The 13,115-nt window shown below is 42.3% G+C and overlaps 1 protein-coding gene across 20 annotated transcripts in view; it reads left to right on the forward strand.

Moving 5' to 3' along the window:
• GPHN (gephyrin) overlaps nucleotides 1-13,115 on the forward strand; it is a 780,484-nt gene that overhangs the window by 122,811 nt on the left and 644,558 nt on the right. For all 20 annotated transcript variants that reach the window (XM_040333276.1, XM_040333279.1, XM_040333277.1 and 17 more), the window contains exon 2: nucleotides 12,179-12,257. In XM_040333276.1, coding sequence (XP_040189210.1) covers nucleotides 12,179-12,257 — 79 coding nt within the window. The remainder of the gene's footprint in view (nucleotides 1-12,178; nucleotides 12,258-13,115) is intronic.

The raw sequence follows: 13,115 nt of genomic DNA on the forward strand, positions 1-13,115 counted from the left end.
TAGGGGGGCACATACTGGTCTATAATGAGGAATTGTGTACCAGCGGGATTCTGAGCATGATGATTTCTGTAATGCCTGGGTACAGTGTGGTGAACATCGCCAGCTAAAATGAGGGCTATATGCTCAGCGACTCTGACGGAAAATTTCCGAATGGTGCGGCCGACATATTGCTGGCCGCACGGACAAGTAATGAGGTACACCACATATTTGGTTGAACAAGTACAGAACTGTTTTATAGGGTAGACTTTCCCAGTTGAAGTGGAGCAAAACTCAAGTTTCTTGGTCTTGCCTAAAACATTGTATTTACATACTGTACATTTTTTACAAGGATGGTATCCAACTAGCTGGTAAAAGAAAGAGGGACGTATAGGGGGATTGATGATATTCTGGGCAATTTTGCTTTGAAGTGTTGGTACACCCCTAAATACAATTTTGGCTCGTTCGGGTAGGACAGTTCCTAAAACTCGGTCATTTCTTAATACATTCCAATGTTTAGCAACAATGGATTTAACCAGTTTATGTTGTGTGGAGAATGATGTGAGCAAGGCCCATCTGAAACTTTCATCCTGTTCTCTTTTGGGTTTGACCTCTAATAGGGAACTTCTGTCAACTTCGAGAGAGGATTTGAGAGCCAATTCAATATTGGCAGGATCATATCCCTTCTCAATGAACCTATGCTTGAGAATGTTAGCTTGCATAGAAAAGGTATCTAAATTTGTGCAGTTTCTTCTCAACCTCAGAAACTGACTTCGAGGTATAGAATTCAACCATGACGGATGATGACAGCTGTCAGTTGGAATAAAGCTGTTTCGGTCAGTTTTTTTAAAATATGTTTTAAACTGGAATCGGTTGTTGACAATGCTAATCTCCAAATCCAAAAATTGGATAGTATCTGAACTGGCTGTATGAGTAAGGGATATCCCCCTATCATTGGTATTCAGATGATTCATAAAAATCTCGAGTGTTGCCATACTGCCATCCCATAGGAGGAGCATGTGGTCAATATACCTAGCCCAAAACACCAATGAAGTGGTGTCATAGGTGTAGACGACATCCTCCTCCCATTTGGCCATGAACAAATTAGCGAGGCTTGGGGCGTATTTAGCCCCCATAGCAACACCTCTCTGTTGTAAATAAAATTGATCATTAAACCAAAAATAACTGTTTGGTGGCAAATTTTAACAACTCCATGATGTAGTCAGTCTGAAATGAGGCCAATGTATGATCTTTCTTTAAATAATAGTGCACAGCTTCAAAACCTATATCGTGAGGGATACACGTATAAAGTGACGCTACGTCAGCTGTCACCATGATGAAATTACTCTTTATCTCGACATTATCTAATTTATTGATAGTTGCCCTCGTATCTCTAAGATAAGATGGAGTGCGTTGTACCAAAGGTTGCAAAAAATTGTCGATGTAACGACCCACCCTGGAGGTAACTGAGTCGATCCCACTTAAAATAGGTCGACCCGGTGGGTGTACAGGATCCTTATGAACCTTTGGTAAATAATATATCGTCGGTATTCTAGGTACCGTAGGAACTAAATATTTATTTTCTTTCAAATTTAAAATCTCTCTTTCAAAACCACTATTGACTAGTGTTTGTAATTCTGCTTTAAACCGGGATGTAGGATTAGAGGCTAATTTTTGGTAAGTATTAGGCTCCTCAAGTAATCGAAACATCTCAGTTTCATAGTCGGATTTATCAAGAATGACTATGCCACCTCCTTTATCGGCGGGGCGGATAATGATGTCCTTGTTTTGACATAAGGATTTTAAACCGACACTTGACACCGGATGATAAGAATTACGTCTATCCGGTATCTCTGCTAGATCTTTCAGGACTAGATCTTTAAAAATATTGACTGCGGCTGCAGCTGGGACAGATGGATTAAACAATGAGGGGTTCTTTAGCCTGAATGTACTGTGCCGGATGTAGCCGCTCTAGGTTCGTTTTCTAACGGGGTTAGTGATTAGGTACCGTTGTATGTTAATCTTACGGATGTATTTTTGGATATCGATGAATGTTCCAAATTTATCTAAACGTTTTGGAGGGGCAAATTTAAGGGCCCTTATCCAAGACTGATAGTTCATCCTGTGAGAAAACTTTGGTACTCAAATTAAAAACTCTTGTCCTTTTATGTTCGCCTTCGTTTTCCTCTTCTCAACTCTCTTGCCCCCTCGGGTCCCTCTCTTTGATCGGGACCCCTTGGATTGCTGGTTTGGTCCACGTGAAAATCCCGTTCAAACAAAGGTAATCATGATGGGTTGGGGTGAAACCGCGATTAGGGGGTTCATAGCGGTCCCAGCCACGATTATAGTAGCTGTCGTTCGAACTTCACCCAACGGAGAAAACCTATTATGGACAGGGATACATCCTGGAAACATCAAGCAAGTGAACATATTCGCCAGCACATCATGGATTAACACTTCCATTCAAAAGTTTCTTTATTGAGAAAGATCACATCACAGAAATAGGTGCAACGTTTCTGAGCCACGCAGGGCCCCTTCGTCAGGCTCATGCAAGAAATCTCTACTGGTAAATTCTTTATCAGAAAAAAATAATCTTGTTTTGAAAAAATGAAATTGCATTCCCCTCATGTCGCACAAGTCTTAAAGCGGTTGTATACCCACAATAATTTTTTTTTTTTTTACACTTGAAAGGCAAAAGCCATAATGAGCTAGTATGCACCGCAAACTAGTTTATTATGAAATACTTAACTTGGAACGAGGTGTAGAGAACTTACCTGGTCCACGTGAGATGTCATCTTGCCTCGGCGCGTCTTTCGGTGTATCGCCGCTCCATCGCTGTGATTAGCTGGAGCGGCGATGTCGTCACTCCCACGGTGGCGCGCGGTAGACTTCATTTCGACAAGGTCCTGCAGCTGCCGGGCCTTTAGCCGAGGATCCCCGCTGCGCATGCGCCGCTGCAATCAGCGGCGCATTGCGAGGGGAATATCTCCTAAACCCTACAGGTTTAGGAGATATTCTTTATACCTACAGGTAAGCCTTATTATAGGCTTACCTGTAGGTAAAAGTGGTAGTAAAGACTTTACTACCACTTTAACCACTTCCCGCCCGGCCTATGGCCGATTTACGTCCGGGAAGTGGTTATGAAATCCTGACAGGACGTTCTAGAACGTCCTGCAGGATTTCATGCCGCGCGCGCCCGTGGGGGCGCACATCGCGGCGATCGGTGATGCGGGGTGTCAGTCTGACACCCTGCATCTCCGATCTCGGTAAAGAGCCTCCGGTGGAGACTCTTTACCACGTGATCAGCCGTGTCCAACCACGGCTGATCACGATGTAAACAGGAAGAGCCGCCGATGGCTCTTCCTCACTCGCGTCTGACAGACGCGAGGAGAGGATAGCCGATCGGCGGCTCTCCTGACAGGGGGGGTTAGCGCTGATTGTTTATCAGCGCTGCCCCCCTCGGATCGCCACACTGGACCACCAGGGATGCCCACCCGGGAGCACCAGGGTGGGCAAAAAAAAAAAATGACAGAAGAAAAAGAAAAAAAAAAAAAATGACAGAAAAAAAAAAAAAAAAAAGCATAAAGAAAAAAAAAAAGATGCCAGTCAGTGCCCACAAATGGGCACTGACTGGCAACCTGGCAAAAATCAGTGCTGCCACCCCAGTGTCCATCAGCGCCACCCCCAGTGTCCATCAGTGCCACCCCAGTGCCACCCACAGTGCCCATCCATGCCCAGGTGCCCACCTATCAGTGCCCATCTGTGCCACCCATAAGTATCCATCAGTGCCGCCCATGAGTGCCCATCTGTGCCGCCTATGAGTGCCCAGTGCCGCCTATGTGTGCCCATCAGTGCCGCCTATGTGTGCCCATCAGTGCCGCCTATGTGTGCCCATCAGTGCCCGCCTATGTGTGCCCATCAGTGCCGCCTATGTGTGCCCATCAGTGCCGCCTATGTGTGCCCATCAGTGTCGCATACCAGCGCCGCCAATCAGTGCCACCTCATCTGTGCCCGTCAGTACTACCTCATCGATGTCCATCAGTGCCATCTCATCGGTGCCCATTAGTGCCGCCATATCAGTGCCCGTAATTGAAGAGAAAAACTTATTTACAAAAAAATTAACAGAAAAAAATAAAAACGTAATTTTTTTTCCAAATTTTCAGCTCTTTTTTTAGTTGTTGCGCAAAAAAAAAAAATCGCAGAGGTGATCGAATACCACCAAAAGAAAGCTCTATTTGTGGGGAAAAAAGGACGCCAATTTTGTTTGGGTACAGTGTAGCATGAAAAAAATGTGGGGAAAAAAATTGCGCTAGTTAGAGAAATTTAGACCATGTAGCAGCCAGCACACAAACAAACAAAGTCAAGTATAAACAGAAAACAATAAGTGCAGCGCTAAAGTTGATATTGAGTGGAAAAAATGTTGCCAAAAATCACATATCATTGGAAGTGAGAACAACAGAGGGACTGTTGTCCTCTGTTGTTCTCACTTCCAATGATATGTGATTTTGGCAACATTTTTCCACTCAATATCAACTTTAGCGCTGCACTTATTGTTTTCTGTCTACAGTGTAGCATGACCGCGCAATTTGCCATTCAAAGTGCGACAGTGCTGAAAGCTGAAAATTGGCTTGGGCGGGAAGCTGCGTAAGTACCTGGTATGGAAGTGGTTAAAGACAAAAAAATTAATTTAAACCAAAATAGAATTAAAGCGGGGGTTTCACCTAAAAAAAAAATTTTTTTTTCTAGCATGCCATCAAGCATACTAGCGCGATCTACAGTATGCTTTCTTTTATTTTTTGGCGCCATACTTACAGTTTACTGCCGTAGTGAAGTTTCAGATCCCCCGCGGGGAATGGGCGTTCCTATGCAGAGGGAAGATGATTAACGGCCGGCTATGGCGCGTCACGCTTCCCGAAGATAGCCGAAATAGGACTCTTCACGGCGACCTGCGCAGTCGCTCCGATGTCTGTGCGCATAGGCGCCGTATAGCGCCGTGAAGAGGCAAGTCCTATTTCGGCTTTCCTTCGGGAAGCGTGACGCGCCATAGCCGGCCGTCAGTCATATTCCTCTGCATAGGAACGCCCATTCCCCGCGGGGAGTCTGAAACTTCACTACGGCAGTAAACTGTAAGTACGGCGCCAAAAAATAAAAGAAAGGCATACTGTAGCTCTCGCTAGTATGCTTGATGGCATGCTAGAAATTTGTTTTTAGGGTCAAACACCGCTTTAACATAGTAGAGCCTGTCCTCAAAAATATCTAGTATGTATAAGATGTAGCAACCATGGTGGACCAGGATACTAATGTTTTTTTTCTATTGACCACGCCTGATAATTGATTGTTGTGCTCTAAACCTGTCTTACTATGTCCGTTACACCTTTTGAAAAAGAGCAAGAGGGGAGAAAAGGAGTGTGCGCGAATGTGTTTCTAAATGGACGTTTTTTTTATTTCAGTTAACGCCCGCCGCACGACTATTTCCGTCCGCACAATGGCACGGACAGGCAGAAGGGCGTATATATACGTCCTTGCCTTCTAGTGGGTGGGGAGTCCGATCAGGACCCCCTCCGCTGCGTGCGGCGGGCGGATCCCCTCGGAGCGATCCGGGACGACGGCGCGGCTTTATAGCCGCTCCGTCGCGATCGCTCCCCGGAGCTGAAGCACGGGGAGAGCCGTATGTAAATACGGCTTCCCCGTGCTTTACTGTGGCGGCGTATCGATCGAGTGATCCCTTTTTATAAGGGAGATTCGATCGATGACGTCAGTCCTACAGCCACACCCCCCTACAGTTGTAAACACACACACAAAGTGAACACTAACTCCTACAGCGCCCCCTGTGTTTAACTCCCAAACTGCAACTGTCATTTTCACAATAAAGGATGCAATTTAAATGCATTTTTTGCTGTGAAAATGACAATGGTCCCAAAAATGTGTCAAAATTGTCCGAAGTGTCCGCCATAATGTCGCAGTCACGAAAAAAAATGCTGATCGCCGCCAATAGTAGTAAAAAATTTTTTTTTTTATAAAAATGCAATAAAACTATCCCCTATTTTGTAAACGCTATAAATTTTGCGCAAACCAATCGATAAACGCTTATTGCAATTTTTTTTACCAAAAATAGGTAGAAGAATACGTATCAGCCTAAACTGAGGGAAATTTTTTTTTTTTTATATATGTTTTTGGGGGATATTTATTATAGCAAAAAGTAAAAAAATATTGCATTTTTTTCAAAATTGTCGCTCTATTTTTGTTTATAGCGCAAAAAATTAAACCGCAGAGGTGATCAAATACCACCAAAAGAAAGCTCTATTTGTGGGGAAAAAAAGACGCCAATTTTGTTTGGGAGCCACGTCGCACGACCGCGCAATTGTCTGTTAAAGCGACGCAGTGCCGAATCGCAAAACCTGGCCTGGGCATTTAGGCTGCAAAATGGTCCGGGGCTTAAGTGGTTAATGCATTGTCATATGCAGCCACATAAATGTTTGCAAGTCCTTTTCATTTTTTGGGAAAAATCCAAAACGTCTTTTAAAAAAAAAAAAGTATACCTGTCTTCAGAAAAAAATTATAATAATTCATGCAGCCATTGGTAACTTTTCTTAATGGAAAATTAGCACTGCTTGTTTTGTAGTGTAGGACAGATTGCGCCTTGGGGAATTAGGTCCAGCTGTTTCACCTCAGCAGCATTGTATACAGCACACTGAATTCAACCACTTGCCATCTGCTGAGGGTCTACTTCCAGTTCTACTGTAACCTAAAGTATATATTTATCAGGGGAAGGCAATCCTTTCATATCTCCTATGGTCCCAAGAAGTGCATTTTGGACTAGTTTATGTGAAAGGGGTATGGGTTTCAAAAGAGCAAGTGAGCAAACTATATATTATCTGTTAATACAAAACAATACTGTAGCTGCTGATTTTAATAAAATATTATTTGCCGGTCTGTGCCACACTGTGCTTTGTGAATGGGCCCAGCAGCCTTCTTGGGGCGGCGGGGATGGGGGGATAAGGCGGCGAAAAAGTGGAACTTTCTCTTATGGGTGAAATTCCACTTGGATTTAACTGCCTCTTGTCAAGCTTCGTTGTTTGGCTGGGTTTTTTTTTTTTAAAGAGCTCTTGGGTTAAATAGTTTCCTCCCAATGCTGGAGTCACCATTTGAAATATTTTGTTGAGAGTGGATATGATCACAATAAAGTGCCTCTTCTCCAGGGAGAATAAGTTTAATGTTTAGTCCATCATGACTGAAGTTCTCCTGCCTTCTCATTAGCTTTGTTGCCCTTCTCTGGACTCTCTCCAGTTCAAGCACATCCTGTATAAAGCCTAGTACACACGAGTAGTTTTTTTTTTTTCATTCAACCCAGCAGGGCTGAAAAAAACAAAAAACTAAAACTGACATCTTAGGACAGGGATCCTCAAACTATGGCCCTCCAGCTGTTGTAGAACTACACATCCCATGAGGCATTGTAATACACTGACATTCACAGACATGACTAGGCATGATGGGAATTGTAGTTCTTGAACAACATGAGGGCCGTAGTTCGAAGACCCATGGCTTAGGAGGAGCCGCTGTACTAACTATCCAATTATCTGATGTTCGTACAGCAAACTCCCCTGCCGTGCTATTGTGTTGTGACGGGGTGGCCCAGCACGAGAACACTCCAGTCAGCCATTGGCTAAAAGTGCTGATTGGGAGCCGATCGTCAGAGCTTTTTTCGTCATACCTCAGCAACAGAAGTTGGCCCGGCTGCAGTACATATGGCCCCAATGTTGGCCAGTTTCTATTGATGCCGCCCAACATTCGGTCTTGAGGATAAGTGACCAAAACTGGACAGCATACTCAAGATGTGTACTAAGCAGAGTTTTTTTTTAAAGTGGTAGAGTTATAGTTCTATCTCTTGAGTAAATGCCCTTTTAATTGCATGCTAATAATCTAACCAAGCTTATTGCAGCTTGGCATTGCACGCTATTGTGATCTTTTAGGGCCCCTATATCCTTGTCCATCCTTGATTACCACAGAGGTTTCCCCCCTAGCAAGTAGCTAACATTTATATCTTTATAGTTAGTTTTTGTTTATACAGTATGTGGATTTAGAGCTGACTTTGTGTTGATTAGAGTTGCATACCTCCCAACAAGCATGGATTCTGCGGGATTATCCCGCACTGACTGCATATTCCCACAAAAGGGTTAAATTTCCCGCACAGAGGATCCAAGCTCAACAACTGCAAGCACCCCCCCCCCCGCACAACAAGCGAGCGTAGCTGAATGGGCAGCACTGCTGTAGGAGGAACCGTATCGGCACGTCGATGACTGCTGAGGAGGGAGGAGACATTCTGTGCAAAGGTGAGAGGCATCCACCCCCCCCCCCCACTCAACAACTTCGATTCCCCACCCCCGCTCAACAACTTTGGACCCCCCGCTCAACAACTGTCCCACAGTGGTCTTTTTAAATGTTGGGAGGTATGGAGTTGCCTTTGATCTACTCATGCCTTTCAACCATGCAGGAGCCTCTACTGCACAGGTCATGATCCAGGACAGGTTGCAGGAGCTAGACCCGCTAAAGCAGGCATGGCAGGGGCTACACACAAGATGTGAGGTTAAACCTCTTTGAGAGCAGACTTTTTACACTCAAGGTCCATAGCTGGTCAACTCTAGTGCACAGATTAAAGCTGTAGATTAGATTTAAAGCTATTATGCAAAGATGTTTATTTAAATTTAGATTTAGAGTTATGGAAATATGTACAGCCAAAATCTTTATTTTTCATTTTTTTTTTTGCATTAAAGGGTCACTAAAGGAAAAACATTTTTTTTGCTGAAATGACTGTTTACAGGGTATAGAGACATAAAAGTTAACTGATTCCTTTTAAAAATGATTACAAATAATTTAAAATCAATCATATAATGTGCCTGCAGTTTAGTTTCACTTTTAAACTGGTTTCATGTTTCTGTGAAGTAAAGAGACACACAGAACAAAAACAAACAAATCCAGGGCAGTGTTATGTTTTTAAAATGAATCTGATTGGTTCTGTTAAGTTTTAGACACACAGTAATGACAGCTTAGACCATCGTGAAAAGCTCCCAGTACGATGGTTATAAGGAAACAGACAACCAGGAAGTGTGGAGATCAGAGCAGTTTTACAGCAACATCAAAGCAAAAACGAGCAATAAGGACATGAAACCAGTACTGCAGTAAGGTAAAGGAAGCTATTTAGCTAAAAAAAAAAATCCTTTAGTGATCCTTTAAATGAGGAAGAATTTGAGCCCTTCTTGTATTAAACTGCTGATTGAGCTCTGCTAAAGATTAGACATGTGCATTAGTTTTCGTCCCAATGCATTTTCATCTGAAATTCAGGTATTTTCGTTTATCGTTTTAACAAACGATAACGAAAGCACAGAGGGTGAAAACCGAAAGATCCGACATAAACAAACGCTTTATTTTTGTTTTCGTTGCGGTCGAATGTGCCTAACCTTAACTCTATTAGTCCAATATTATTCTACATAAAGAGAAAAGATTTGACATAGAGAGACCTGAAGAGTCAAATTTTTTTTTTTTTAAAGATTCTGTCGAATCTTCTTTTTTTTTTTTTTTTTTTACTTAGAACATTCAACAGACACCATAAGCCTTCAATGACAGATTCAACCTTTAATTTGGATTTTCGGACGAATGCATTTTTTTAACAAAAAACAAAATAAATAAAAACGATTTTCGGGAGTAACGGAATGTATTTTTCGGACGAAAACGAAATTACGAAACAAAATATTTCACTGTGCACATGTCTATTAAAGATGTGCCTTTACTGTCATGGCAACAGTGATTGTAAGTGATGTTAACAGGGTTTTCTAATTTTAAGTGGAAGTACAGTGTCCTTTCAGTAAGCTAATGGTTTGAGTTGGTATTGTTTTTGTTTAACCTCTTCCTGACCACGTTCTAGCTAAATGACGGCTACAGCGCAGTTCCACTTTTCCAGGAGGGCATCTATTGACGTCCTTTGGACACAACGATCACAGATCGTGATAAAGAGCCAATCACAGCAGTTCTTTACCATGTTACCAGCTGTGTCAAATCACAGCTGATCTCAGTGTAAACAGGATTTGTCGGTTATTGGCAGTCCTCTCCTTGTGCTGACAGCGTAAGAGGAGAGTCAAGCCAGTAAGCGTCAATCCACACAGGTGACATCTACACTGATAATCAGGGCACTGATCATCAGTGTCTTGATTATCACTGCAGCCCCCACACTGGCAATCAGTGCAGTTTCATCGTCGCACATCAGCAAAGGAGAGAAATTACATATTTTTTCAAAATGTTATAACAAACTAAGAAAAACTTTGTATTTTTTTCATTTGTTTAGCAAAATATAAACACAGTGGTGATTAAATGCCACCAAAAGATAACTCGGTCTGGACAGGAAGGGGGTGCAAGTGCTCCGTAGGCAAGTGGTTAACCACTTGAAAACCGGGCAATCTCTTTGAGAGCAGAGACTGGACAGGCTGCAACCATAAGTCTGTGTTTACATTGTGATTGCTGTGAGTGGTCATAGTGATCACATGGTACACATTCTCGTCCATCCTGGCCATGTGTGTGTGTGTGTGTGTGTGTATATATATATATATATATATATATATATATATATATATATATATATATATATATATACAGGCATACCCCGCTTTAAGTACACTCACTTTACATACACTCGCGAGTAAGGACATACCTGCGAGTGTATGTAAAGTGCCTTACAAGTACTGTACAGAGATTTTGCAGTCGCAGTAGAAGGAGCTGAAGCTCAGAGAGCATAGCCCGCCCTGTTCCAGTGTGCCCCTGACACCCACACTACAGCCCCTGAGACCTCAACTACAGCTCCTGACACCCCCACTACAGTCTCTGGCCCCCCACTACACCCTAGAAGTGAAAAAATGTATTGTTTCACTTTAAGTACATTTTCGTTTTACATACACACTCTGGTCCCATTGTGTACTTAAAAGTGGGGTATGCCTGTAATGTGTGTGTGTGTGTAGTCGGGCGGGGTGTGGTTAAATTAGAGCAGTGGTGATCAGCTTCATATGATGGGCCTCAAGTGCAGCCCCTGACATCTCCAAAAGGCAGCACATAAATATCAGAGACATCATACATCAGACATACAACAGGATATAGTCGAAAACTATGGATGCAAGAGATGGCCAGAGATTGTGTATATATTATAGGAGATGGTTCGAGACTGGGGATATAATACAGGAGATAGTTTGAGACTGTGGGCATAATCCAGGAGATGGTCAGAGACTGCAGACATGATCAAAGAGATTTTATAGACTGCGGACACAATGCAAGAGATTGTCCGAGGCTGCAGGCATGAAACCAGAGATGGTCAGAGACTGCGGAAAATGAAACCAGAGATGATCAGAGTCTGCGGCCATTATGCAAGTGATGGTCAGAGATTGCGAACATTATGCAAGTGATGGTCAGAGATTGCGGCCATTATGCAAGTGATGGTCGGATTGCGGACATGCTTTAGGACAGGGATCCTCAAACTATGGCCGCCCAGCTGTTGTGGAACTACACATCCCATGAGGCATTGTAAAACTCTGACGTTCACAGACATGACTAGGCATGATGGGAATTGTAGTTCCTGAACAACTGGAGGGCCATAGTTTGAAGACCCCTGCTATAGGAATTGTTTAAGACTGGGGACATGCTTCAGGAGATTGTTAGACTTGAGACATATTACATAAGGCCGCTATAACAGAGCGATTGAGAATACAGATTAGTATCTGCAGAGGCTGCACAAAAAGTGCCAACGGGCCTTATGTGGACTCCGAGCCTCAGGTTGGGCACCAGGGACTTAGAGTAATTTTTAATGATTCACATTTTTACATATTTGCCTTTCCATAACCCTGACAATGTATTAAATCTAGAGATGTTTAGATTAAGCGCTAGAGGTAGGTCTTTAGGGTCACACTGGAAGTACTCTTTTTCCAAGCAGGGGAAGTAAAGCTTACATATGTATTATGAAAATATGAGGGTATACATATACAAAAATATTTAAAAATATTAAGACATTGACCATTTAAAGATCTCTCTTACTCTATTTAACTTAAATCCTATCTTTTTTTTATTTTTTATCCTCTGTAAATGAAAAATGTATTTTACAGCACATCTTTATCTGAGTGGTCTAATTAAAATAATCAGATAACTGATAATTTTTTTATTTTTTTTGCAGTAAGTGACAGTTGTTTTCGGAATTTAGCAGAAGATCGGAGTGGCATAAATCTCAAGGATTTAGTCCAGGACCCTTCATTGTAAGTACCATTTTATTGAAGCTGTTAATATAACCTTATTCTTTAAGTATAGTAGTATTTTCCAATTATTATTTTTTTATTTATGTTTAGGATATGAAAGACTATCACCCATTGATTTCTAGGAAAGCCCGCTAGCGAACTGGCTCTCGTTTTCACTCCATGATGTTTTTCTCTTATATAGTGGGTTAACACTCCATCTGTTCTATGTGTTAAAATACCCTACAAATCCAACAGAGAGAAGGGTTTGAAGGAATGTAAAGGGGCAAAGGCAGATTAAAAAAAAATAAAAAATAAAAAAAAAAACAGTTAAAGGAATGCAGGTGTTCAGTAAAGCCTACGCCTAAAAAAAATGTGATCTCTGAGCGGCCTTTTCCAGTACCCAATAACAGCATCTGATGCTCTGCTTGCTCATTATTCTTTTCCATTGTTCAGCTGACCAACCTTGTGTCTGTCCCTTGCATGGGTTGCATCACTACTAAATGTTGCAGGAACCTGTGATGGGCTCTTGCTACAGCGAATGGAGAGCACCAACATTACAGATAAGCATAGGCTTATTCAAGTATGTCATCCTCCAAATTTGCAAATTTCATTATTTTTTGTTTATGCTGCTGTGATCTGACTTGTCAGAAGGTGACTGTTTGTTCTCCATGGTCTCCACTGTAAGTGGGAATGTGAATACTCTCTGTTGATTGCTTACAAAATGTTCTAGGGCCTATGAACTATGGGATTTGTAGTGTGCATATAGAGTAGAGGTCGACTGATATATCGGCCGATATTTGGTGTTTTTTAATTAATCGTCATCGGCCGATTGTGCTGGGAAAGAAAGCCGATTAAACTTCAGTGCGATTAAACTTCAGC

This window comes from Rana temporaria, chromosome 13, assembly GCF_905171775.1.
Source record: "Rana temporaria chromosome 13, aRanTem1.1, whole genome shotgun sequence".
NCBI lineage: Eukaryota > Metazoa > Chordata > Amphibia > Anura > Ranidae > Rana > Rana temporaria.